Source organism: Lycorma delicatula, chromosome 3 (assembly GCF_047948215.1).
Source record: "Lycorma delicatula isolate Av1 chromosome 3, ASM4794821v1, whole genome shotgun sequence".
Lineage (NCBI taxonomy): Eukaryota > Metazoa > Arthropoda > Insecta > Hemiptera > Fulgoridae > Lycorma > Lycorma delicatula.
The window spans coordinates 145,425,915-145,450,998 of NC_134457.1; the positions used below are offsets into that span (position 1 = coordinate 145,425,915).

The 25,084-nt window shown below is 29.0% G+C and overlaps 1 protein-coding gene across 1 annotated transcript in view; it reads right to left on the reverse strand.

Annotated features, from left to right (window-relative positions):
- bchs (WD repeat and FYVE domain containing 3 bchs) overlaps nucleotides 1-25,084 on the reverse strand; it is a 249,612-nt gene that overhangs the window by 88,101 nt on the left and 136,427 nt on the right. The window contains exons 27-35 of the mRNA XM_075360738.1: nucleotides 24,473-24,705; nucleotides 23,131-23,355; nucleotides 17,664-17,881; nucleotides 13,972-14,153; nucleotides 11,205-11,353; nucleotides 10,458-10,644; nucleotides 8,468-8,641; nucleotides 5,746-5,947; nucleotides 704-908 (exon numbers count right to left, since the gene is read on the reverse strand). Coding sequence (XP_075216853.1) covers nucleotides 704-908; nucleotides 5,746-5,947; nucleotides 8,468-8,641; nucleotides 10,458-10,644; nucleotides 11,205-11,353; nucleotides 13,972-14,153; nucleotides 17,664-17,881; nucleotides 23,131-23,355; nucleotides 24,473-24,705 — 1,775 coding nt within the window. The remainder of the gene's footprint in view (nucleotides 1-703; nucleotides 909-5,745; nucleotides 5,948-8,467; nucleotides 8,642-10,457; nucleotides 10,645-11,204; nucleotides 11,354-13,971; nucleotides 14,154-17,663; nucleotides 17,882-23,130; nucleotides 23,356-24,472; nucleotides 24,706-25,084) is intronic.

Below are 25,084 nucleotides of genomic sequence, written 5' to 3' on the forward strand. Positions count from 1 at the left end.
ACTTCAAAAAGTTATACCTAGACCAACCCACTGTATCAGAGGTTACTGAACTGATAAAATTCCATGTTATTCTGAACAATTACCTCATTAAGATTAGAAATTAGTAATTATTTTTTGTACACCGGCACACATAGGCTAATATAAACTCGAATAAATGATGACTGTGAAAGCAGTGCACTATTCATTACAATGATTTTTAGGCATTTCCTATTAGTACAGGATAAATGTGTGAATATTTAATCTCGTAATTGAAATGTGTACTACACTACAGTATTTTAGTCTGTTTTACAAAACATGATAATATGCACGTGACTGCATATAAGTGAAACCTATCGCGTGTTCAGAAATAAGAAATTAGGATTATTTTTAATATACTAATATATAGAGCACATTACTCTATTTATCTGTAAAACTCCAATCTATAAAAAATTAACTTTATAACAATTTTTTAAATATTAGGTGTTTGTACAGACAACAAAAAAAAAGAATTATTTAATTTTAGAATTTATGCTGTATTATAATTTATTTATTTTTTTACTTTTGGCTGTGTTTCGCTTAAGGTAGCTGTTCAACATTATACGACACAGTAAAGGTTTAATTCAAGTAAATAGACCCTTTACTCTATATAATTGTTTATTTAATAATGTCAAAATATTAGGTTTAAATATAGTATTCAGCTAAGAAATAGAAAATGCATAGTTACCTATGATTTGTTAGCTTATGTAAGGTTTCTAAAACAGGCATTTGATCAGCAATGGAATCAGTGCCACGAGATAATAAATAAAGAATAGTCCGATTCAAACAATGATATAAACCTTCTAACTGAAATGAACCAGGCCGTCTTTTTGCTTGGGCTATTAATTTGACTACAAAATCAAATACATCATGGGGATCTTTTAAAAGCATTCCTGCAAACAGAATTACAATAACAATTATCAAAATAACTTCATTTCTATTTTTATTATAATAGAGACAAAGAATTAATATTTTAATACTTTATCATTATTTTATAAAATATTACAATTACATGACAAATATAACAAAATACAAGAAGGTTACATTAAAATAAAAATAAATAAAACTCACTTAATTAATGACATTACTTTACATCATATCTTAATAATTTTATTTCCAGTCTACAACTAATATAAATGCTATTTAAAACGAATAATTAAACTAAATTCAGACATAACGTGCGTAATTTTACAAACATTAACCAATTTTATAATATTATTTAAGTATGTATTTATTCCATTTCATTTTTAACTACTAATCCAATAAGTTTATATCATAAAATTTATATTGATATTAATAAGTATTATTAATGTATATAATAATAATAAGTATTATTAATAATATATAAGTAATAAATATATATCGATATAAGATAATTTATATAAATATTAATAAGTTTATATCATAAAATCTGTTCATTCCAGTAACCCAAGAACACCTCAGGAAAGAGTATGTAACAATGACAAAATGTCACCTCAAGTTAAATTAATTTTAATAAATCAATTTTCAATGAGAATTTAAGTCAAACAGCACTGGATGCAGTTTCCTTTACAATATGTAACACTAGTATTAATAATTAGTGTTGTAACAGTCAAAATCAATAAAAAATTAATTGCAAATATAATCATTCTTGTTTGCTTAGTGGAATGAAAAAATAGTATGTCAAGTGATAACATGAAAGTAACAACACAGAAGTGAACCCACAATGTAGTATGCCATTAGCAAGGCCTGTGCAGTGCCAATTATGATAACATATAATTTCATTTGTGACCTATTTATAAGCTACAGATATTTGACTAAAATGTAATAAAAGAAACTATTTGCTTAACATGGAATAATTTACACTAATTATTTTTAAGGACCAAATGATCACTGACCATAGAATTAAGTTTATTTAGGTAAAATGATCAGTGATATAGATTAATAGTTACAAGCTATTTTTACTGGTTACAAGTTAGCTGCATGTGATGTTTAATAATCAAAAACAGTTTAATACATCCAAATGTTATTAGCTTTCTAGAGAATCTAAGAATACCGAGGAACATAAAAATGACATTACATTTTCCACTTTTCAACATAACAAGCAGATTCTACATAATTTTATACACAATTAATACATTTAATAATATATATATATAAATAAAATGCATGCACTTATAAAATAATAAATACACAGGCTCAGAGAATGAAAAACAAATATTATAAGAAGAGTATGGTTAAATAAGATAAATGTACTAAAAATGTGTTTAGTTCATCATAAGACTGGGCTTATTGTAAACAAAATAGGGAATCCTAACAAAGAGAAATTACTTTCTCAACTTAAATAAGATAGTAAATGTATCATCAAGCAAAGTAACGTAAAAATTACTTACCTCTGGTTGCCAAGTCTACAAAATAACAAAAAAAAACTCAATAGATAATGAAAAGCTGAACACAACATAGTCGCACAATAAAAAACACAATTACATTAGAGAATTATCTTAGACATATAAGCTTTAATGATGACCATTATATGTTGTGTTACTCATAACTGACCACCACTATTCATAACTGATACAGATTCTTACAAATCACTTTCTTATTCTAACATAGATATTTTTCAAGTTAATGACTATTAATCAATAATTATGTAAATTAATTCTTATCTAATTCTGAAATACTTTTAACTTTTTATATTATATGAATCAGTTATTTGAATATATTATACAATTATATGAATTCTAATTACACAATTGTAATTATATTAAGTTATATCATTCAAATTCAGTTGGGTCCACTTTATTTGATTACATAAACTACACTAACTTTTGTTTATACACTTCACTTATAATACTTTATTTAAAACAAACTACACAATCATTAATTTATTTTATTACTATAATTTCTGACAAACTCTTTATTTTATTAAGGAAGGTGAGAATGAATGAAATAATGAGTCAAAAAATATCTGATGCTTGCCAGAAACTAAAATTCAGATCATTTAATCTAAAACCCAGCCTGCTTCTAGCATAATTTAACTCTAAAATAATTATACTATGAGAGGTTATCTTTAAAATAAAGACAATTTCATTGTAAAAACACTTTATTCTGAAAATTTTATAAATATTTTTTTAATTATCTTAAACTATGTACCTTATACTACTTCTCTATATAATCATCACATGAATTAAGATATTTTTCGTAGTGATACACCAGCTTCAATATACCCTGGTTATATTCTTCTGCCACCAGTCCATTTAGCCACTGATTAACAGAATTTTTAAGTTCATTGTCACCCGCAAATTGCTTACCAAACATTTTCTTCAATTTCCCAAACAAATTGTAATCAGAAGTAGCTAAGTACGGACGATACGGTGGGTGGTTGTAAATTTCCCATCCAAATGTTCTCAGTAAATCATGTGTTGGACCCGCAACATGTGCACATGCATTATCGTGCAGCAGGACAACGGGTTTGGTCAGCCGCCCACATCACCAATTTTTAATGGCATGCCGTAACTTACATAGAGTTTTGCAGTAGGCTACTGCATTTAAGTCATTCCACATGGCATGAATCAATCAGCAGTATGCCAAACCGATCCCAAAAGACTGTGGCCATCAGTTTGCGTCCAAATGGCTGTGGCTTGACCTTTGCTGGTCTGGTTGGTGATTGAGGATGATGCCATTCACTTGACTGCCGTTTTCTCTCTGGTCTGTAATACAAAATCCACATTTCATCGCCAGTAACAATTGAATTAAGAAATTAAAACTTTTTCTATGTAGCGCATCACAGATTTCAGAGCAGATCCCATTCGGATTTTTTTGTGACGTTCCATTAAGATTTGTGGCACCCAACGTGCACAAACCTTTCTGAAGCCTAAATGGTCGTAAAAAATGCGACTGATAATAGCTCTTGGAACATCAGGAAATCAAAGGGCCAGGTCAGAAATCGCTGAGTGTCAACTTTTCTGATTTCATCAGTAATGCATTTCAACAAGTCTTCGGTTATTATCAAGGGCCTTCCTGAACGTTCTTCATCATGTGCATTAATTCTGTTATTTCTAAACCTTTCACACCGTTTTCGGATGTTTCTTTCATTCATTACATTATCATCATACACAGCAACAAAATGTCTATGAATTTCAGCTGGCTTAACGTTTTAATGGTTTAAAAGACATATGACTCCACGTATTTCATAGTCGGCAGCAACATCGATTTTCCTATTAATTTTATAATGTAATAACTCACACATAATCAAAGATACTACAATGTGACAACTTACAAACAATGCAGTGTGTACATTACTAGTATGGCCATGAACGACACAGGTTCGCCAATCTTGAGAGAAATTTCCCAGTAACTTACATAGAGTTTTGCAGTAGGCTACTGCATTTAAGTCATTCCACATGGCATGAATCAATCAGCAGTATGCCAAACCGATCCCAAAAGACTGTGGCCATCAGTTTGCGTCCAAATGGCTGTGGCTTGACCTTTGCTGGTCTGGTTGGTGATTGAGGATGATGCCATTCACTTGACTGCCGTTTTCTCTCTGGTCTGTAATACAAAATCCACATTTCATCGCCAGTAACAATTGAATTAAGAAATTAAAACTTTTTCTATGTAGCGCATCACAGATTTCAGAGCAGATCCCATTCGGATTTTTTTGTGACGTTCCATTAAGATTTGTGGCACCCAACGTGCACAAACCTTTCTGAAGCCTAAATGGTCGTAAAAAATGCGACTGATAATAGCTCTTGGAACATCAGGAAATCAAAGGGCCAGGTCAGAAATCGCTGAGTGTCAACTTTTCTGATTTCATCAGTAATGCATTTCAACAAGTCTTCGGTTATTATCAAGGGCCTTCCTGAACGTTCTTCATCATGTGCATTAATTCTGTTATTTCTAAACCTTTCACACCGTTTTCGGATGTTTCTTTCATTCATTACATTATCATCATACACAGCAACAAAATGTCTATGAATTTCAGCTGGCTTAACGTTTTAATGGTTTAAAAGACATATGACTCCACGTATTTCATAGTCGGCAGCAACATCGATTTTCCTATTAATTTTATAATGTAATAACTCACACATAATCAAAGATACTACAATGTGACAACTTACAAACAATGCAGTGTGTACATTACTAGTATGGCCATGAACGACACAGGTTCGCCAATCTTGAGAGAAATTTCCCAGCGGTCTTTACTTTAGAGATATCCCTTGTACATTGAGCATGCAAAGGCAATTTAACAATTAAAGGGTTTATTTTCTCAACTACTTCATCAATTATGTATTTATTGAATAAATTTGGCATTCACATCTGCAAAAGTTTGATTGTATATCACTAAAAATGTTGTTTTTAATTATTATTTTATTAATAAAATTATTTTTCAAATCAAAGGAAATTACACCACTTTTACCAAATTAACTGTAGTAATATGATGACCTACTGATATGCTCTGTTGTGAACTATAACCCTTATCTTACAATACTTAATGAAGCAGTTAGTTAGTTATTAACCTAACCTGCTAGGTTGCAGACATTTGTTTACATTGAACCTGTCTTATGATGAACAAATTTAAATATAGAAAAAATTCTCTGCGAATATATATACAATATGACTAACCAAATACAACATTAAATTCAATTATTACCTTTAAATATCAAAAGAGTATATAGATAAAATTCAAATATATTTTAATGTTCTGTTAATTGAATTAACACTAAAAATAAATAAAGAAAATATCTTTACCTTGCCATAATTTATCAACAATTCTAGCTGCTACATAACAAACATTTGGAGCAATGTTGGTAGTATTTCCACCAGGTACAACTGGAAGAGCAGCCTGTTCGCCAATTAATACATCTGCTGCTAATAGATGTTCCATAAGAGTAGAAAGAACATCTGTTTGAAATCTTGCTTGCTGACTAACAGTAGCATTTTCAGGAGATGCCTAACCAATTAAAAATGAAGTACATTTATTTTGCTTTGTAAGACAAAAAATATTTTTATGCACTTCAGAAAAATGATCCATTATACGAGGGCTATTTTTTAAGTAAGCTTCGTTTTTTAATACAAACAAACTAGTAAAGATATTGTCAAAAACCTTTTTTTACTTCACTCTTTACACTTTGTGCTACTTTTCTGTATAAGTTAGCTTGTTTGTTTAAACAAGTTAACCGAAATATATTAAAAATAAGAAAACATTCCCTCTGAGCTTTACACATTAAATTTTGAACTAAATTAGTAAATATAGTCTGGAACTGTTTCTGGCAATGCCTCAACTGAATTCAAAATCACTATCAATCTTTAATCTGTACACTAGAAAATATGTAGCCATAATCATATGTCATTCATATGCTACTTAATAAAATTATACATATTATAGTAACTAATAGTTATCTCAAAATTATTTATTCAGAATTTGAACAGTCTTCAACAAAACTCAGTTGTTTAAAATCATATTCGAACAGATAGGTTTCATTTAGTTCACAATAAATTTCTTGTCACTTTAACAGTTAATAAAGTTAGGTTGCTAGAATGAGTAATTATCAGAATAAATAGAATAACAATAATAAATTTCCACAATTCTTTAAAAAAAAACCTAAAACTTCAACAAAAAAAAAGTAAAACTTCAATCTTGCTTATTTATTACAAAATGTTGGTTTTAATACACATTCCACAAATTGTATGATTACATTTTAGATCTAAAAATACAAAAAGGAATTTCTAAAAAACACTGCATAAATCATCATTTTTTTTACAGAACATTTTTGTTTACTCTGACTAAGATGAGAATAAGTGTAATATCAGGATAATTTTTCCGCCATTATTTTTATAACTGACAGTATGATATGAAATGTCACCTTAAACCGAGATGAAGTGAAGAAGACTGGGATGCAATGATTCAAATTAAACAAACACAAATAAAAAAAGATCCATTATTACGTACTCTACTACTCATTCACTTTTTTTCTTTAAACTCTTAATCACAATTAGTCATTTTTTAATATAATAGTGTTTTACATATATATATATATATAGGTAGAATATATCATAAAATATAAACCACCAAAACACAGTAATTAGATAAGTTAAACTCACATTATTAATCCCAATAATTGATTTTCACAGGATCCTGCACCTTCAGTTGGTATTGAATTCTACAATTATATTAAAGCATACTGTTAATAATTTGTGAAATTTTGAATTTGTTGAAATTTTTACTATTTTTGATAGTATCTTTCTATCGTTGGTAGCAGCTCTGTCAATTGGAAAGGTAAGGAATCAATCTATGACCACACATGCAACTAAAACTGTCCTTTTTCTTTTCGATTCTAGTTTTAAGTCAACATTAAATACCTCACCCAAGAGACATTATAACAAATTAAAACCCCAGTATTCTTTTTTTGCATCCCTGGTATTTGATTAGATATGTTAATTAAACACACGGCATTAAAAAATAAGTATTTTTTAAATTTAAACATTTACCAGAAATCAGCAGTTTATTTAATAACATTTAAATGTACCTTAAAATACTCCACGTTCTGAACACATTCACACCTTTTTCAATTCACATATTCTATTTTAAACAATTTTTCATATTTTACACTGCATGATATGACATAAGTAAAAAGAATTGCAATTACTTTTTTCTTCAAGCGCTTCAACAAATTGGGTGGATCACTGAGTAATTTACTTTTCAAATATGACTAGATAAAATCACATGTGAAGACTGACTATGTTGCTAAGGGATATCACATGTTTGGCAATAATGTGTACTGGAAGCAATCATTTATATCTGAATTCAATTACTGCCTAGCTGCGAGACTGATCACTCCTGTTGAAATTATTTATCTGGATTGATTTCAGGTTTATTCAAAGAGACAAACTCTTCAATCATTTGGACAAATTGCTCTGATGTGCTGGTAACAGCACTCCAATCAATTCCCTCAAAGAAGTATGGACTCATTATTCCATACGATACTACTGCACACCACATCCTTGGTAGTACTGGGTAATTATTCTTGATGCATTACATTAGGGTTGTTTGTTGCCCATTACCAGCAATTTTGTACATATTAATAAAAGTGGAAATGTGATTCATCACTTATCATATTGTGAATGAAGTTATAATATGAAAAACTGAAGGTAAAATCCATATGATTAACTCAATCAATATCAATTAATGACAACACTTCTTGAAATTACATTATAGATAATATATGAGAAGAATCTATTGTTACCGATTGTTATCAGAAAAACTTATATTTATTATTACCCAATTACAAAATAATTTAATTTTATTAAATATATTTAAAACAATTAATAATGTATTTAATAACAATTTTAATACATTTTATATTTTTTTAAATTTTATTATTACTATTCATTTGGTAAGTGTCATAAAAACTTTATCTGCTCAATATCTTAGATAAAAACCATTAAAATATTAAAAAAAGAGCCAAAGTACCTCAAGGACTAGATCAACTGCAGGTGTAGATTTAGCAGTTACAGGCAAAGAAAGAGAGTCAACAATAATAACACGTATAAAATCCATAACAAACTTTCGAGCTGGATGGTTACTGAGAGTTGGTTCCTTAGATGGAGAACGAATCAATATTGTAGAGTCAGGCGAAGTAAAAACCTGAAAAAAAAGATTTTTAACTGCCTAGTAAGTTTTATGATACAGAAGGTAAAACTATACAGATCTTACAATAAACAAAAAGGAATAGAAAACAGGAAAATAAGGAATAGAAAAGGAATAGATTAACAACATATATGATACAATCAGCAACGCAAACCCAGCTTTATTGACTAGAGCAGGGTGGAATAAATGTTGACAAAGTCTAGGTAGGAGGAGAAAGATAACAGAATAGCCTCCTTTTAGTTCTAACAACCACCAACCAGGGTAAACCAGAGCGTATGTATGAGTCAGAATCTTTGAAATATTTTTAAAGCATTCAAATCTGCAGTGAAACATCTCACACTTGCTATTACTAGTCAGTGCTTAATTACTAATAAAACATACCAGAACAGCATTCCAGCACCTCTACTTTTCATTGCATGATGTCATGAAGTAGTAATTGATATCATTTAATAAATCATTAAATACACCTAAAATATCCAGTTACAAAATTCAAAAATTACCCTACCTGCTAGTCAACAAGTAAGTGTGAATTTGGTAGTTAAACAAATCATATTAAGATGCATTTTTTTTTAACAAAAGCAGCTTATGTAAACACTGACTGTGCTTTGTAATTCTTTTTATAGGTGAAACTTTCATAAATCTCAGTATAAAAAAAATTTAATTAAGGGTGGTCTCAACACATTTGGACCCCCCCCCCCTCCCTGACCAATGAATGCATTCCGGCAAGAAGCATATCAAGTCAAAAAGTGTGATGTTTATAATGAAATTCTCAAGAACAATCGCATACAAAACTCCATTTGCTTTTACGCAACTTTTCAAAAAGTATAGTTTCTGATGGAAAATTCTTATCTACTTTTCTGACAATAAAATTAATACACAAAAGATATCTGTCCAACATTTCACCAAAGTAATCCAGTCGTACTAGTACTCCAACAGATTACCAATCCACTTTACCTTCAATTTGCAGCTTCTCTTAAGCGTAGATTGAAACTAAAAACTTGGGTTTTTGTAGGCTTGTTTTAAGAAGTTCTGCGTTATATCACATAACCACAAGTCCATCTATTACAGTAGTATGATTATTCTTCAAAGCGTAATTTTTATTTCTGGATAAAGTACCTCTAAAATTTCCCATGTCCTTAGCACAGATCCAGTGAACACTTAGTCAAAACCCTCAGAACACTACATAGAAAGAACAGTAAAGTAAAAAGAGAGGATAGAAATACGGGAATGATCCACTTACAGAGACCACAACTTTACTGAGAGGATTGTTTCAAGGCCCCTCCAGGCAATGGTTGGAGGGCCTTGAAATCCCTAAATTCCATACACTATCTCTAAGTACACTGAATTATCTTTACTCAAGATCAAAATGACATATACTGATAAATGATTTTTTTCCTTTATTAACTAAAATATATTTTACAACAAACTGCTTTTTCTCAAAATACTGAAGAGCCATCTGAGAACATGGACAGGCTTTTTAATAAAATCTTTACATATACCCTATGCACAAACATCCAACTAGAATGTAAACCATCCTTTAAAGACATCTCCCATTGGATGGTAAAGAAGAGTAACTTCAAGAGCACTAAACTTGCAAGTGACAATTTGAACATGTTTTTATATGATGTGCAATAATTTCACTAGACATAGAACAATTTCTCAACTACAGTAGTTTTTTCAAAAAATGTACATACATTAAAAGATTAGTATTTAAATTAGAAACACAAAAAAACCATTTCAGAAAACTAACTTATATATAACAGCAAAATTGTTAATACAAATATCCTAAAAAAAGTTATAAAATAAATCTTACCTCATCTGCAGGGGTTGATGCTTGGCTCTGCAAAATAGGTCTAGGAAAAAGTGTACCCGCTAATGCATTGAGCACTTCAGCACTCATTAATATTGGCATTATATCACCCATATTATGATAAAGAAAGAATAGGAACTGTATTATTGTTACTGGATAATCCCGTAGCCATTCAGGTAAACTATCAGGACTGAAAAAATAAAACAAACAATCCTCAACGTTTTTTGTATAAAGAAGAAAAAACACAATCTATTCTGTAAATTAATTAACTATTGTACAACATAATCAAGGCAATCTTTCTAACATAACAGTAATTATTTAGTAGATAATAGTAAATATCACACTAATCTTTAGAAATGCAAATGTTGAAGCAAAATATACATTAAAAAATTTTTCCATTTAGTAATGGATAATATAAACAATTTCATGTCCTATAATCATCAACAAAATTAAATTATCCTCAACAAAAGAGAATACATACATTACAGCTATATAATAAATTATTTTCATTAACTTACAAATATTACTAAAACTACACAGAAATGTTTCAGACTGAAATGTAATGGTGTGATTGTAGTCAGTGGCTTAATGTATTATTTATATTAATGAATACAATAAAAATAAAAGTAAAAAAAAAAACTCTATGAAAGTTTACAAAATTCAAATTCAAAAGGTTGAGTTTATACATTCCTTTGTACCAACTCACCTATTTTAAGTCATAAATAATGCATATCTTTTCAAAACACTTACCTTTTATTTTCTTGATTCAACATTGTGCGAACCATTGAAAGTAAAACTGTAACAGCTTCAGGGCAAAGGCTAACACGACTAGACAAAGATGTCACAGATTGTGAAGCTGGAACTCCAAACATGAAGCTCCATACATTATCCAAATCCAACTGAAAATAAATAAGAAAGTAAGATACACATAAAAAAATCTCTATTTGTATTATATTTAGTAGAGATAATTTATTTTTGATTCAATTTATAATATTTCAATGAACTCATTTTCATTCAAAAGTGTACTGAAACAAAATTTAGGTTAAAAAGTGCACCACACATAAATGAATGAAATGTATTAACCAGAAATGAATTTTTAATATCTTGATACTAATGGATTGAATGGCCATAAAATTCAGGAAGTCAAAGGTGTTATACTCGTATGAATAAAAATTGGTTAATGTGCCCTATTTGCTTGTATTATAATTTTAGAGAATAAATATATTAAATTATCATTAATATAAAACACAATCTAGCACAGTTTACTTACTTTTTACAATAAGTGTAATGTTTATGTAATTTATGTTAATTTACATTTTACATTACATTTAATTTGACTGTTGGTAGATTAATTTGTTCTTACAATCTTAAATTTCATATTGTAACAAATTTTAAGGTTTAATTTAGTTTCCTTTTAAATTAATTTAGGCTGGTTGTACAGTTTATAGGTGTTGTGATACATTAATTTTTTAAATATGTTTTTACATTTTTTAAAAATATGTTTTCAAATATGATATGAACCTCCAAAAATGAAGATCTTGCAAATCTGCTCCATTATCTGTTCCTGGTATGAACTCCATTAGCTGAGTCCACCCTATAACCCTGGATAACACCTAATCTATGCACTCAACTTCAAGTATTTTCAGTTATATGCAAAAAGTAGTGTATTACTTTGCGGTCATGTTTAAGTGATAATAATCAATTCAATAACTAATCTAAATCTGAAAATATGTTTGTTAAACAAATAAATTGGATATAATAAATGTTAGAAACAATAACAATTTTTTTAAAGAGAACAAATTTTATACAATTCACATTTTTAGATTTTTTCCATAAATTTGTTTCTAATGTGTACATAAAACAGAAAGATCAGACAATAGCAACAGAAATATAATAAAAGTCAAAATAATTTTTTTTTTTTAATTCTATGCTTAAGAATGAAAAACTGGAATAATTAGTGACTTGGTAAGAAAAATTTGTTTTAGGTATTCTAAGACAATTACTCATTTCTATGAGGATTAAATATACATTCAAAGAAAAATAAAACAATACGTAAATAAAAATAATTACATACAATAAAAAGTATCGTAAGATAAAGAAAAAAGCAAAAAAAAAAATGTATTACAGGTAAACACATTTTTTAAATAATCTTAATATACTTCTGAAGGAATTAATGAGCAATTAAAAAAAAATAATTAAAATTTGTACTAATATAAATGTTAAATATTAACGCTGCATAAAATTTAATCTTGTAATTAATTATTATTCTGAAAAATGTAATAAGATTTTTTCAAATACAAAATTCTGCAGGAAAAATTAACTGCAGAAACTAAAATAAAGTAACTTTGTATTAACTGCAATAAAGCTTAACAATAATTTAAGGTTAGTAAACAAGAAACCAACAACAAAATAGAGACCACCATTTTAACTGAACACCCATCATATGATTTGACACAGAAGCTAGTAGCCACAATAAGGATTTGCATGGCATGAATGTGTTAACATCTGAATAATGAATTCTTCCATTTAAAAGTAACACTACATAAAGTCTAAAAAAGAATATAACTAAACAGTTTGAATTTTAGTTGTAATTTTCTTTTACAAAAGAGCTAAATACACTTATATCTTCTAATCTACTAACTCCCAGTGATTACAAACCATGTGATTGGAAGTGTATGCATGATTTGGAATTAGTAAGAGTTAGTCAATTAGAGGAGATTAGCATTTCTACTTCTTGTTAAATTTAATCCTCAAATTGCTAGCATAATTCAGATATGCATCAGAGGAAACCATCAATTAGGTGAACACCTTTATTCAGTTTTTAAGTCCCCATAAAATTAAATTATAAATACTAATTACAAGGCATCATCATATGAAATAAAATTAAACTCTAATTTGCAAAAACAGATTCCTGTACTAACATTCTAAATAGAAAAAAAAACATTCACTAACAAACTATTCACTTTTTAATGCTAAAGTGAAAAGATTATCATGAGGTATTCATGTACAGTTATGTTAACACAGATATACACCTTCAACAGGCAATATAGGAACACATGTCAGTTATGCTTACCAAGAGTTATGCATATATATTTAACCTCCAAAAAACAAAGGGCAATAGTAAGTAACATTATAATAGTATCTGCAAGGCAAATATTAAAGATAGCTATTTTTGAACTTTTTGTCATTTTACTTTTAACCATGTTATAACATGCTAATACAAGAAACATGCTAATTACAAAATAGCAATTTAAAAGACAACATATAAAATATATATGGGGAGTAATTGCACATGGTAATATTTATAATGTAAAAAAAAAAAGTCTGCCTATTAACAGATCTAAATTCTTTTTTAGAACTCATGAACCACCACTGCTTAGAATGTAAACAAACTGTTTACACACTTCAACAAAATTAGACAAAAATTAATTAATTAATTAAACAAACTAAATATACAATTATGCAATATCTTAAAACACATTATAAATAACAAATAACATTTTCAAATAAAACTTACTTTTGGATCAGCAGGTAATAACTTTACAGGTTGCCCCATCATAAGAGCCATAAGAAGGAAGTAAACTTCAGGAATATCAATATGCTGCTGAAGAAGATGTATCAATCTAGGAAATCCTGGAACATTTACTGCTTCATTTCTGATATCACGATTTTTAGGAATAGCAGTGCCAAGCTGATAGCCTGGAATAAATAAAAATTAATAAGTTAATTAACTCATTTCCTGCCACACTCAAACAACTTTAGCTGGGATGGTTATTGATCTCCTGCTATACCTGCAAATCTGTGGTCCTGTATATTTAATATTCCTCTAAGTACAGTAAAGTACAATGTGGGCCAGCAAATTTTAAAAACTTTATAATCATAATTCACCAGTGAGAAGCATCCCTACTCTATTATATGGTAGTTCATTTCTAATCTTTTCCACTAATTAAGATTGTTTATCTGTCTTTTTAAATTTTTTTAAAATGTAAAATTAAAAGTAATTCTACAACAAACTTTTGTTGTAGAAACAACAAAATCGAATATGAATATGTGAATATTCAAACGTATGAAGTGCTGCCTTGACAAGGTGACCTTCAGTATGTGCGTAAAGTTAACCCCACTTCCCATGAAGCACTAATGAAATCTAAACAAAAATGGTTATGATTTTTTAATTGAACTTTTCGCTTCAGCTCGACAAGCTGCCTTGAAGGTTTGGTTGGCTTGAAAAAACTTACACTTGCCGAGTCACCTGCTACTTGCCCATACTTGCGCTATTTTTAATTCTGTTTCATGTTTTTATTTATCTTTTACTTTTTGTTTTTTTTATCATACTTACAAAAAAAAAATAAAAAAGGAAGAGATATTACAAATTCAATAATCTTAAAATGTTAAGACATTTTTGTTTTCTAATTATTTTTATCTCATCTTCATCAAATAAATTAATCTAGGATCCACAGTATGATCACAGTATATTCATCCTCACTTTTGTCTGGTATTTCCAAATTGTCATTTAAATATCTGGCAACATTATGTAAAACTGTGCAGCATACTGTTGCTTTTGTGAATTTTTTTCTGTAGATAGCTTTATACTCGTCAATATCTGGAACCTCATTTTTAATTGACTAAATGCTCTTTCTACAATGACCCTCTCCTGGAAATGTAAAAAAATGGATCATCCCAGTTGTCCATTAATCAGTAATGGAAGAGTGTGAGGAGGCATGCAGATATACCATAACTGCTATCCCCTAACAAGGAGAAACTGCCGTTAAACATTAAAATTTTTCTTTTTATTGCATTTCATTTACAAATTCTGCCATCATGTACACTCCCCGGCCACTATATGTCTATGCTGATGAACCTTTCGTTCACATCACATGTCACTTATACATTATAACTAGCATAACCCTTCTGATTTATGTTCTTGTCAGCAAAGATAATGTGTGTGGCCTCTTTATTTTCACATGTGTACAGTCAAGAGTACCAATAACTGTAGGTATTCGGAAATGAGCTTCCTAGTTAGCTCGTACCTTATTCAGTGTCAATGGGAATTTAATCCACTCATTTGCCTTCCAAATAATGTGATTTGAAACAAAAACAAACATTTTTCAAATTGTTGTATGATGTAGACCAAAGTCTTGTGCCACTCCACTTTGATAACTAGGTCACTAACACAACAAAGATACTCAACAAAGTAACTAACACAACAAAGATGAAATTAGAGGTCTTCCATCTTGTCTCGAAGAGACAAGATGGAAGACCTCTAATTTCATCACTGTCTGGCAAAAAACTCACAAAAAATCAACAATAAAAAATATTCTCAGATTCAGACTTTAACAACTCTTTTCATTTGGAGAGATTTATATTTTTTCGTTCCTTGTAATACTTTACTTCACAGATATGCATAAAAGCAGCCATCACTTTTGAATAACTGGAGAAATAAGTAAACAGTTTGAGCAAGTGAATACCCAATCTTAAAAATTATCAAGTGTTTACTCAAAATTCAAAGTGTTGTCTTAACTTTATTCACAACGAATTAAGTAGAAACTGGAAAATTTTAAATGTTACAAGTATTCACCCACCAGTAGAGTAAATGCTCAAAGTTGAGTATTGCCTTTTAATTTTTATTCTCTCTAATTGAACTGATTACTTCAAATTTTGAAGGTAAGACTCTTTACTTATTTGTATTCACTAAGCCCATTACAAATTTTGAATGCACTTACAATTATGAAAATGTACAGACATGAAAAAAGACCATTACTTTTTCAGGCGAGTTACACATTCACTCAACACACATAAAAAGTTATATTTGGGTTGAAGACTCTACTGAAGCTACATAAAACCATATCTATAGAATATAAGCTGAAACTATGCACGTCAGCAGTGCCGCATTACAAATTCTAAATGCAGTTATGATTTTTAAATCATAACTGCATTTAGGATTAAGCTGTTAATTTAAACTGCTAGAATTAAGGATAATATTGGAGAAGACATGAATGCTGAAAATTATGAAAAATAACTAAAAAAGTTAATACCACATTCAGTTTTGGTAATTGACAAAACTCGCTATCACAACACAGAATTACTCTGGTCGTAGAATTCAAATTACAGAAAACAAGAACACTTAAAATGGATTCAACACAGAAATATTCCTCCAGCAGATATATTAATAACTGAACTGTAAAAATAAATAAAATTACATAAAAACCCACTATCGGGTGTATTAGTTTAACTAAAACTATTAGAGGGTTTACATCACAACATATTAAGATTGCCTTACTCAAACTCAACCTGACTAAGCTGAGATTTGGGCAAAAATAGAAATCAGTTGTATAAGAAAATGTGTCACATCCATGAAATATGATAAAAAAACACTGCTGAGAAAAAGCTTTCTGCTGCTGGCTAAATATTAAAAGTAGAATTACGAACATGCCTAAAAAATTGAACAGAATTATTATAAGACAGAGAGTTGATAAACTGCAAACCGATTACATTAGCTATTAACGAAAATAAAATCAGTGACTTTTGCCAATGAAGCAATACTTCAGCGAGTAATAATTTACATCAACTGCCAGGAATGACACACACCTATTGAGTTAAAACAGTATCTTAAAAAAAATGAATATGAGTATATTTCAAGGTTATTTGAAGTAGAAAATGCAATAAATTTCAGGTTAGGATATTCATAAATTGAAATTTTCTTAGCAGATATGTTACATTTGTATTACAAATGTATTACATTTCTGTAAAAACTCATGTTCAAACATGAGTTTTAACAGATTATCAATTATTTATTTTGTTGAGAAAAATTAATAATTTATAAAAGTTTCGTTTATGAAACAAACATTACTATTTAAAACTGCAAAACATTTTACTATTTTTTTAAAAATTTAATTAATAATTTAAACAAGTTGAATTGTTTTTTTTTTTAAATTAAATTTCATCAGAAAAAATAAGTGAAAACAAACAAACGCATAACATAAATGAAAATTCAGTTATAAAACACATAAGTAAATAATTTTCATCCAACAGTATTAAAGAATATAAAATAAATAACAAGTAAAAAAAAAAACTGAAACAGAAAACAACATAATAAATTTACTCAAATCCTTAAAAGAGTCTCTGGTAAAGATTTACTGTTCACTGAAAAAACTAATAATAAAATATATTGTTTTAAATTTTAAAAATATTTTAAATAAAACAAAACCTTACCCAAAACAACACCCATTCTGTTGTGGATAACTTGTTCAGTATCACTAAGCCAACCACCATTAGAGATACCCTCACGGAACTTAGCAAGAAGTGTTGGCACAGAGCAAAGAACAACTAATAAACGAAGTCCCCAAACAACAGTTGTAGGGTGAAGATGACCCAATAGGAATAACATAGTCCAATCCATACCAAGTACCATCACTACCTCTTCACTAAATCTGTAGAACAAGACACATCAGTAATAAATTTTAAATTAACTTTATTCCATTAACAATTAATATAATAAATAACTTAAATAGTTAACTTTAATTTCAAATACAAAATCAGTTTAATACAGTAGAGCAATCCTAGTATCATGGTCGAGCATCTTGCTTCAAATAACTCTTATAAGACACAGTACCCAAAGCTTGAGTAAAGATAAGGTTAGTTCATCATTAAGCCTAAGATTATGCTATAAGACTAAGTCTTAGCTCAGGAAAAGTAGAAATAAACATCATCCTCTACACAACTTGAGGGAAGCTATTAAATTGTATAAAAATCCAATGGATTAACTCTTATTGTTCAGAACTTTACATTATTTTCTAATGTATTTTGTTCAACTAGTTCCTAATATAATCTAAAAAATTCCACTGAAATTAATAATTAATGAAATATAGACCCAGACTCATTCCAGTAAAATGTTGATGTTATGAGAATTTCTGCAGGATTATTTTTATAATTACCGAAACAACTATTACTTATGTTAGTTTATTAACTCATATCTTATGTTTTTGATCCAATGACAATAAAATAGAATTATTAATTATCAGAATATTTTCCTTTCAATTTCTTTTATTTTTTTAATAAACTATGACAAGTAGAATTATTATTACCAAACTATAGTGTCCAATCTCAACTGAATATATTTTATCCCTAGAAATAAAATTTATTAACAACATTTTTTATATTAATTCCAAGGTTTAGAGGACTGCAAGCTCCTTAATTAGTTTTCTTTTTAACCTTCAGGACCACTGTTAGATATTGCTTCAAAAGATCTTCATTGATTTTCTGTTACCATTTAAAGAAAACTGCTGCAAAATTACATCGAATGCTTGTCGAAGCTTACGGTGAGCATGCTGTTGATAAATCACAGTGCTTTGAGTGATTTAAAAAAAAAATTCAAAAGTGGCAATTTTGACTTGAGAAACGAAGAATGTGGAAGACCACCAAAAAAGTTTGAAGTTGGGATGAGGATGACACCAAATGCAACAACAACTCGCGGATCAATTAAATGTGTCATGAGAAGCTGTCTCCATATGTTTGAAAGCCATGGGAAAGATCCAGAAGATGGGAAAGTGGGTTCCACATGAACTGAATGAAAGACAGCAAGAAAACCGAAAAACCACTTGCAAAATGTTGCTGACCAGGTACAAAAGAAAGTCATTTCCCCATCAAATTGTGACAGGTGATGAAAAGTGGATATATTTCGAGAATCATAAGTGTAAGAGATCATGGATAACTCCAGGCGAACCATCAACATCGATTTCAAGGCCAAATCGCGATGGAAAGAAGACAATGCTCTGTTTGGTGAGATCAGAAGGGTGTGATCTATTATGAGCTGCTAAAACCTGGTGAAACTGTTAACACTGAATCCTACCGACAACAAATGATTGATTTGAATCAAGCATTGCGTGAGAAACTACCAGAATATCAAAAAAGGCAACACAAAGTGATTTTGCTTCATGATAATGCACCATCATACACAGCAAAACCAGTCAAGGAAATGATTGAGACGTTCAGTTGGGAATTACTTTCACATGCGGCTTACTCACCAGACTTGGCTCCATCCAACTATTTATTTGCATTTATGGGACATGCACTTGCTGAGCAGCGCTACACTTCTTATGAAAATGTACAAAAATGGCCCACTGACTGGTTTGCCTCAAAAGAGCAACAGCTACTTTGGCATGGCATTCATAAATTGTTAGAGAGATGGAAAAATTTATAGCTAGCAGTGGACAATATTTCAAATAAAATATTTTTCATCATTTTCGTACAATAAATTTGTATTTTCCATACAAAAATTTCGGTTTCATATTTACAAACCTGGTATCTAACTGTTTTTAATTATTCTAGTTCTAATTATCTCTTTTTCATCATTTTTACCAACTGTTTTGTAAAGAATAAAAAATGTGATTTATCTGAAATTAATGTTTTTATTAGAAAGCTGTCATTTTGTTTCTGTAAATCCTAGAAAGTTGAAATTTTCATGGAAAATGTTTGAACCTTTGTTAAAAGATCTGTAAAGTTTCAATAGAACTGGTGGGGGAATGGGCGAATGATACTAAATCAAAAGCATATACCTCTTTTCGTGGGACATATTATATACATAATATTGTATGAAATATAAACCACCAAAACACAGAACAGACAAATATTACACACACCAAATATTAAATTCTATATTTATTATATTAAAACATCTTCTTTTAATGATTTGGCATTTTTTACTGAAATTATATTTTCTATTTTGAAATTTTTAGTAATATAAGTATACATGTAATTTTGCTGTTGCAAAATTACAAATAAAATTATGTATTTTACTTGTAAAATTATGTATTTTACTTGTAAAATTACAATTACTGCAAAAAATAATAATCATTAAAAGAGTATGTTATAATGTAATAAATATAAGATTTTGGGAGCAATTATAAAATTATAATATAGAATTTCAAATTTTAAGGGCGATTATCTCCCTTCATCATCAGCTTGTCAATATCTGGATCAAAGAAGATCTACCAGAACAATGGACGACAGCCCTCTACACAAAAAAAGCAGACAAAACAACCCAAACAACTACAAGGGAATTTCACTCCTAAACACAACATACAAGATTCTTTCACAAAACTTCCTTAACAGGATTCCTTTACAACTTGAGAAAGAACTAAGAGGATACCAGAGAGATTTCAGATCAGATCATCATTTGATCTGGAGGAGCTCTCCAGATCAGCTCATGCTCAAGCTGATAATGGATAATGGAAAAAGAAGCAGAGATATGGTGAAAACATTTGTAAACTTCAAGATAGCATATGACTGAATCCACAAAGAATCCCTACTAAAATTCTTAAGACAGCTTGGACTACATCCCAGATTAATAAACATGATAAAATTGACCCTCAAAAACATCAAGTCAAAAATGAAATTCAGAGGCAAACTCTTGAAACCATTTGAGACCAAAACAGGACTATGCCAAGGTGATGGACTCCTTCTTCTCTTTCTTTCTTCTTCTTTCTTTCTTTTTCCTGTTTAGCCTAAGGTGATGGACTCCTACTACCATTCAACTGCACTCTGGAAATGGTAATGAGGGAATGGTTAAAAAAAAGTCGCCAAAAATAAAAATAGGCCATAAAATCAAAACAAACTGCCTTGGTTCTGCCGATAATTTGGCACTGCTAGTAAATGTCGACAAAGCTAAAACATAGATATGAGAACTTCAAAACACTGCAAATAAAATTGACCTCAAAATATAATTCGAAAAGACAGAAATTATGCCCCGAAAACCAACACAATTGAAAAAAAAAACATAAACAGTAATATCAGAAAAATAGTAACCCAATTTAAATACCTCAGAGAAATAATAACAAACAACCTAAATGAAAAAAACCTCTATTCAAAAAAGAAGAAACAAACTAGCTACAGCTCAAAAATTAACCTGGTACACCTAAAAAAAAGGCTATCCATAAATGCAAAAATAAGACACTACATCACAGTTATTACACCAGAAGCCACATATGCAGCAGAAACATTCTTCCACCTGAACAAACAAACTAAGACCAACAAACTCCAGAAAATCAAAAAAAAGAAGTGGAAAAACCTGCATCAACAAAAGTACTTGAAAGATGGGCAATGGAACGTGCCAAACAAAGACAAAACCCATCAATCTTGCATAAGAGGGGACTAGGATTCTTTAGACACATCATGAGAGTGCAAGATTTGAGACTTCTGAAACAGTTGGTACAGTACAATCTCAACTCGAAAAATACCACAAGATGAAGATGGGTCAGAGAAATAGATGAAAAAGATGGATCTGAAGGAACTTGGCCATACACCATACGCCACCACAGATAAGATAAACTTAAGTGAAAAAAATCAAGGACAAAAACTCTGGCTTCACACTCATAAGAAAGAAACTAACGACATCAACATTTTCAACACCAGAAAGGACACAGAGATTGGAATGTATGAAAACGTACTGGAAGGATCGCAAGACCTGAACAGTCCCTTCGGAGAAACTTGGATAATGGACTGACTAAAGTGATCCTATGCGGTCATAAATGATAAAAAAAAAATTACTTGAGGATTATTCATCAGAGCAAATATATTTACACAAGAAGATCTAATTCTTAATTTATCTAATTATTGTGTTTGGTGGTTTATATTTCATATAATACATTTTATTAACGTAGTGGTCAAAATGTAAATGAATTATTTAGATATTTAAAAAATTACATAATATATTTCACTGAAATTAATTTTTTTTTAGAATTCATACTATTCCTGTCTACTGTTAAATTACATTAAACAGATAATAATTTAATTATTAATATTTATTCTTAAGTTACATATTAATTCTGTACTAGGTGGTTTATTTAATAGAATTTATATATATATATATATTAGAATTTATATATATATATAAATTCTAATTTCATACACAGGTGTCCCATGAAGAAACGGAGAAACTTTCAAAACATGTTCTACTAGTGAAAATGATGAAAACATTTATATAGACGTAGGTCTGCAAACGTTATGTTTTTGAGTTATGACTAGTGAAAGATTTCACCCAGATTTTAGCTCTTCTAATAAAAAGAAGCCCTACTGTAATTTCTGGGACTCAAACTAAGGAGTAAAGTTGGTGGTTCCTTATGTAATTTGAGCTAAGAAATAGGATAAAACAGGTCCCAGAACTGACACTCCAGCAGTTCTTAAAATATCTGATGTAAAACACAAAATTTGGTATCAAAAAACAAGTTTTTTTTAGATCTGCAGTACAATAGCTTTGTTAGTTAAATAACTAATAAATGCGATGATTTAACAATAAAACTTGTAGAGAATTTAATTCTGACAGCCAATAAAAAGTAAATAAAAACTTTTAAAAATTGTTTTTCTATTGAAGCAAAACAGACAAAAAAGATAGAAAATTGTATTATTCTCTCTGTACCTAATAATGTCTGTGAATTTTGAACATAAATTTTACACAGTTTAATAGCACCAGTCACAGGAATGTATTTCAAAACACAAAACATTTTTTTCAAAAAAAAGTGAATTGAAGTAAGGTTATCTCCATCAGAAAATAGATATAATTTTTTTTTTAAATCAGCAAGGAAAACATACATAGTAATAGCAATGTAGTTGCAAAAGTATTAATTTCTATGTTTTGTAATCAGTATTTGTATATGATAATAATATATCCAGAACATGTACTTACATTGTATTTACAGTATTTCTAGGGACAAACAGCAACCCATGTAATAACTGAAGGCATCGATTGCGTAGAAGGATACAATTTGAAGTAGTATCAGACTGTTCAGAATCTTGATCTCTATCTTTATCCCTGTCAACAGTTGAGCGAGTTGCCACAACCTCCTGTAGCACAAAATGTTTCTCACTTGTCACAGTGTTGGGCAAAGTTGATGCTACAAACTGCCCAAATCTGAAAATAAATACAGTTTGATCAACCTAACACAACTTTACAATCTTAAAATTAGGTTCAAGAAAAGCAGATAACATTTTTTGACAATTTTTTTTAAAACTGAACATTTTTATTATGCATAACAACTATTAAAATTTTTATAACAATTTTTTTAAAACATTTTCTTGAACAATATGTAATTTTTTTGATCAACTGAATGTAGCCAATTGACATCAATAATGATTTTAAAATGTAAAAATTTCAAACTAGGTTTTCCTACATATTTAAAGTAAAATCAGAATTTAAAAAATATGTATCTTACTTCTAATTTATCAACCACTGAATTAACTTACAAGGTACAATTTGATAAACTTTTTCTAGTTTAATTTTGACTGATACAATATAAAAAGGAGTAATTATTTTAAAAAAAGTTATTATTTCTAGATAAGCTTAATTGATATTAAAACTATATATTCAATAACATATTTACCAAAATAATAAAAAACTGTAATCAAATTCGTCTAATTCAAAATGACCAAAAAATGTTTTATGATTTGGCACCAATGAACTGAATATTGTATATGAATATTATTGTATAGTTTAGAGCAATAAACATATTTGTAATTGGCTCTTCCACTAGCCATATGGAAACTAGTCTTCCTATTTGTTATTTCAGAATGAACAAAATCATCTCAATTAAGATTTTTTGAGTTGTTCATCACTCAAGTCTCCACTACAAAATCAATCTCAAAATTCTATACGAAAAATAAATTATAATAGTTCTTTTACAAAAGTAGTTATTGTATTACAGTAAATTTCAAAGAAGTAAAATATCTGAAATAGACAAATCTAGATTAGAAAAAGTTTTTAAAAGTAAATAGAAAGATTTACATGATAATCAACTCAGTAAATTGACTAAACAAGTAACTTACTTTTATATTTAAGTAAAGAAACAAAATGATTAAAATAAATTTAAAATTAAAGTTCTGATATCAAAATTATAAGTATAAGAATAAAAGCCCAAAAAAAAAACATGCATTATATGAAAAAAAGTTTTTTTTTTAATAAAAAGTTAGAAAAACAAATTTTATGTAAAAAAGATTACATGAGGATTATTCATTAGAGCAGACATACTTACGCAAGAAGATCTTGAGGAAGAGGATTATTGGCTAGCAACGCTCCTAACAAATTTAATAATACTTGTCTTGTAGGTGAAGCTTGGACACTGGGTAGAATACGTAATAATCGTTGAACCAAATGCATCTCTCTGACAACTCTTAAGTTATTCCTCTTTTCACTTGATTCTGCTACTAATTCATAAAGATGTTCAAGCAATGAACGCTGCAGTTCTCCTGGTGCCTCATGCCATACCTGTCATTAATTTTCATACAAACAATAAGGAAAGTATTTTATAGGAAAAGTTTTTCATTGAAGTAATGCTTAATTAAGTTTGTAATATGATAAATTATTATTATAATTATGTACTATTATGTTAGTTTATTTATTTATTTTTTTTAAAACACTAATGAAGATTAAGATGGTTTTGCAAGCAATACAAACAAAAATCAGGTAAAGTTCACAGACTTCAGCTAAACTTGGTTTAATTACAGATTTAGATCTAGAATACAATTTTTTTTTTTTGTAATAATATAGAGTAATTAAAAGTTAAATGGAAAAAATAAAATAGAAATAACCTTTACATGATAAAACATTTAACCTTTATAATGTAAAAGTAATGAAAATAACAACA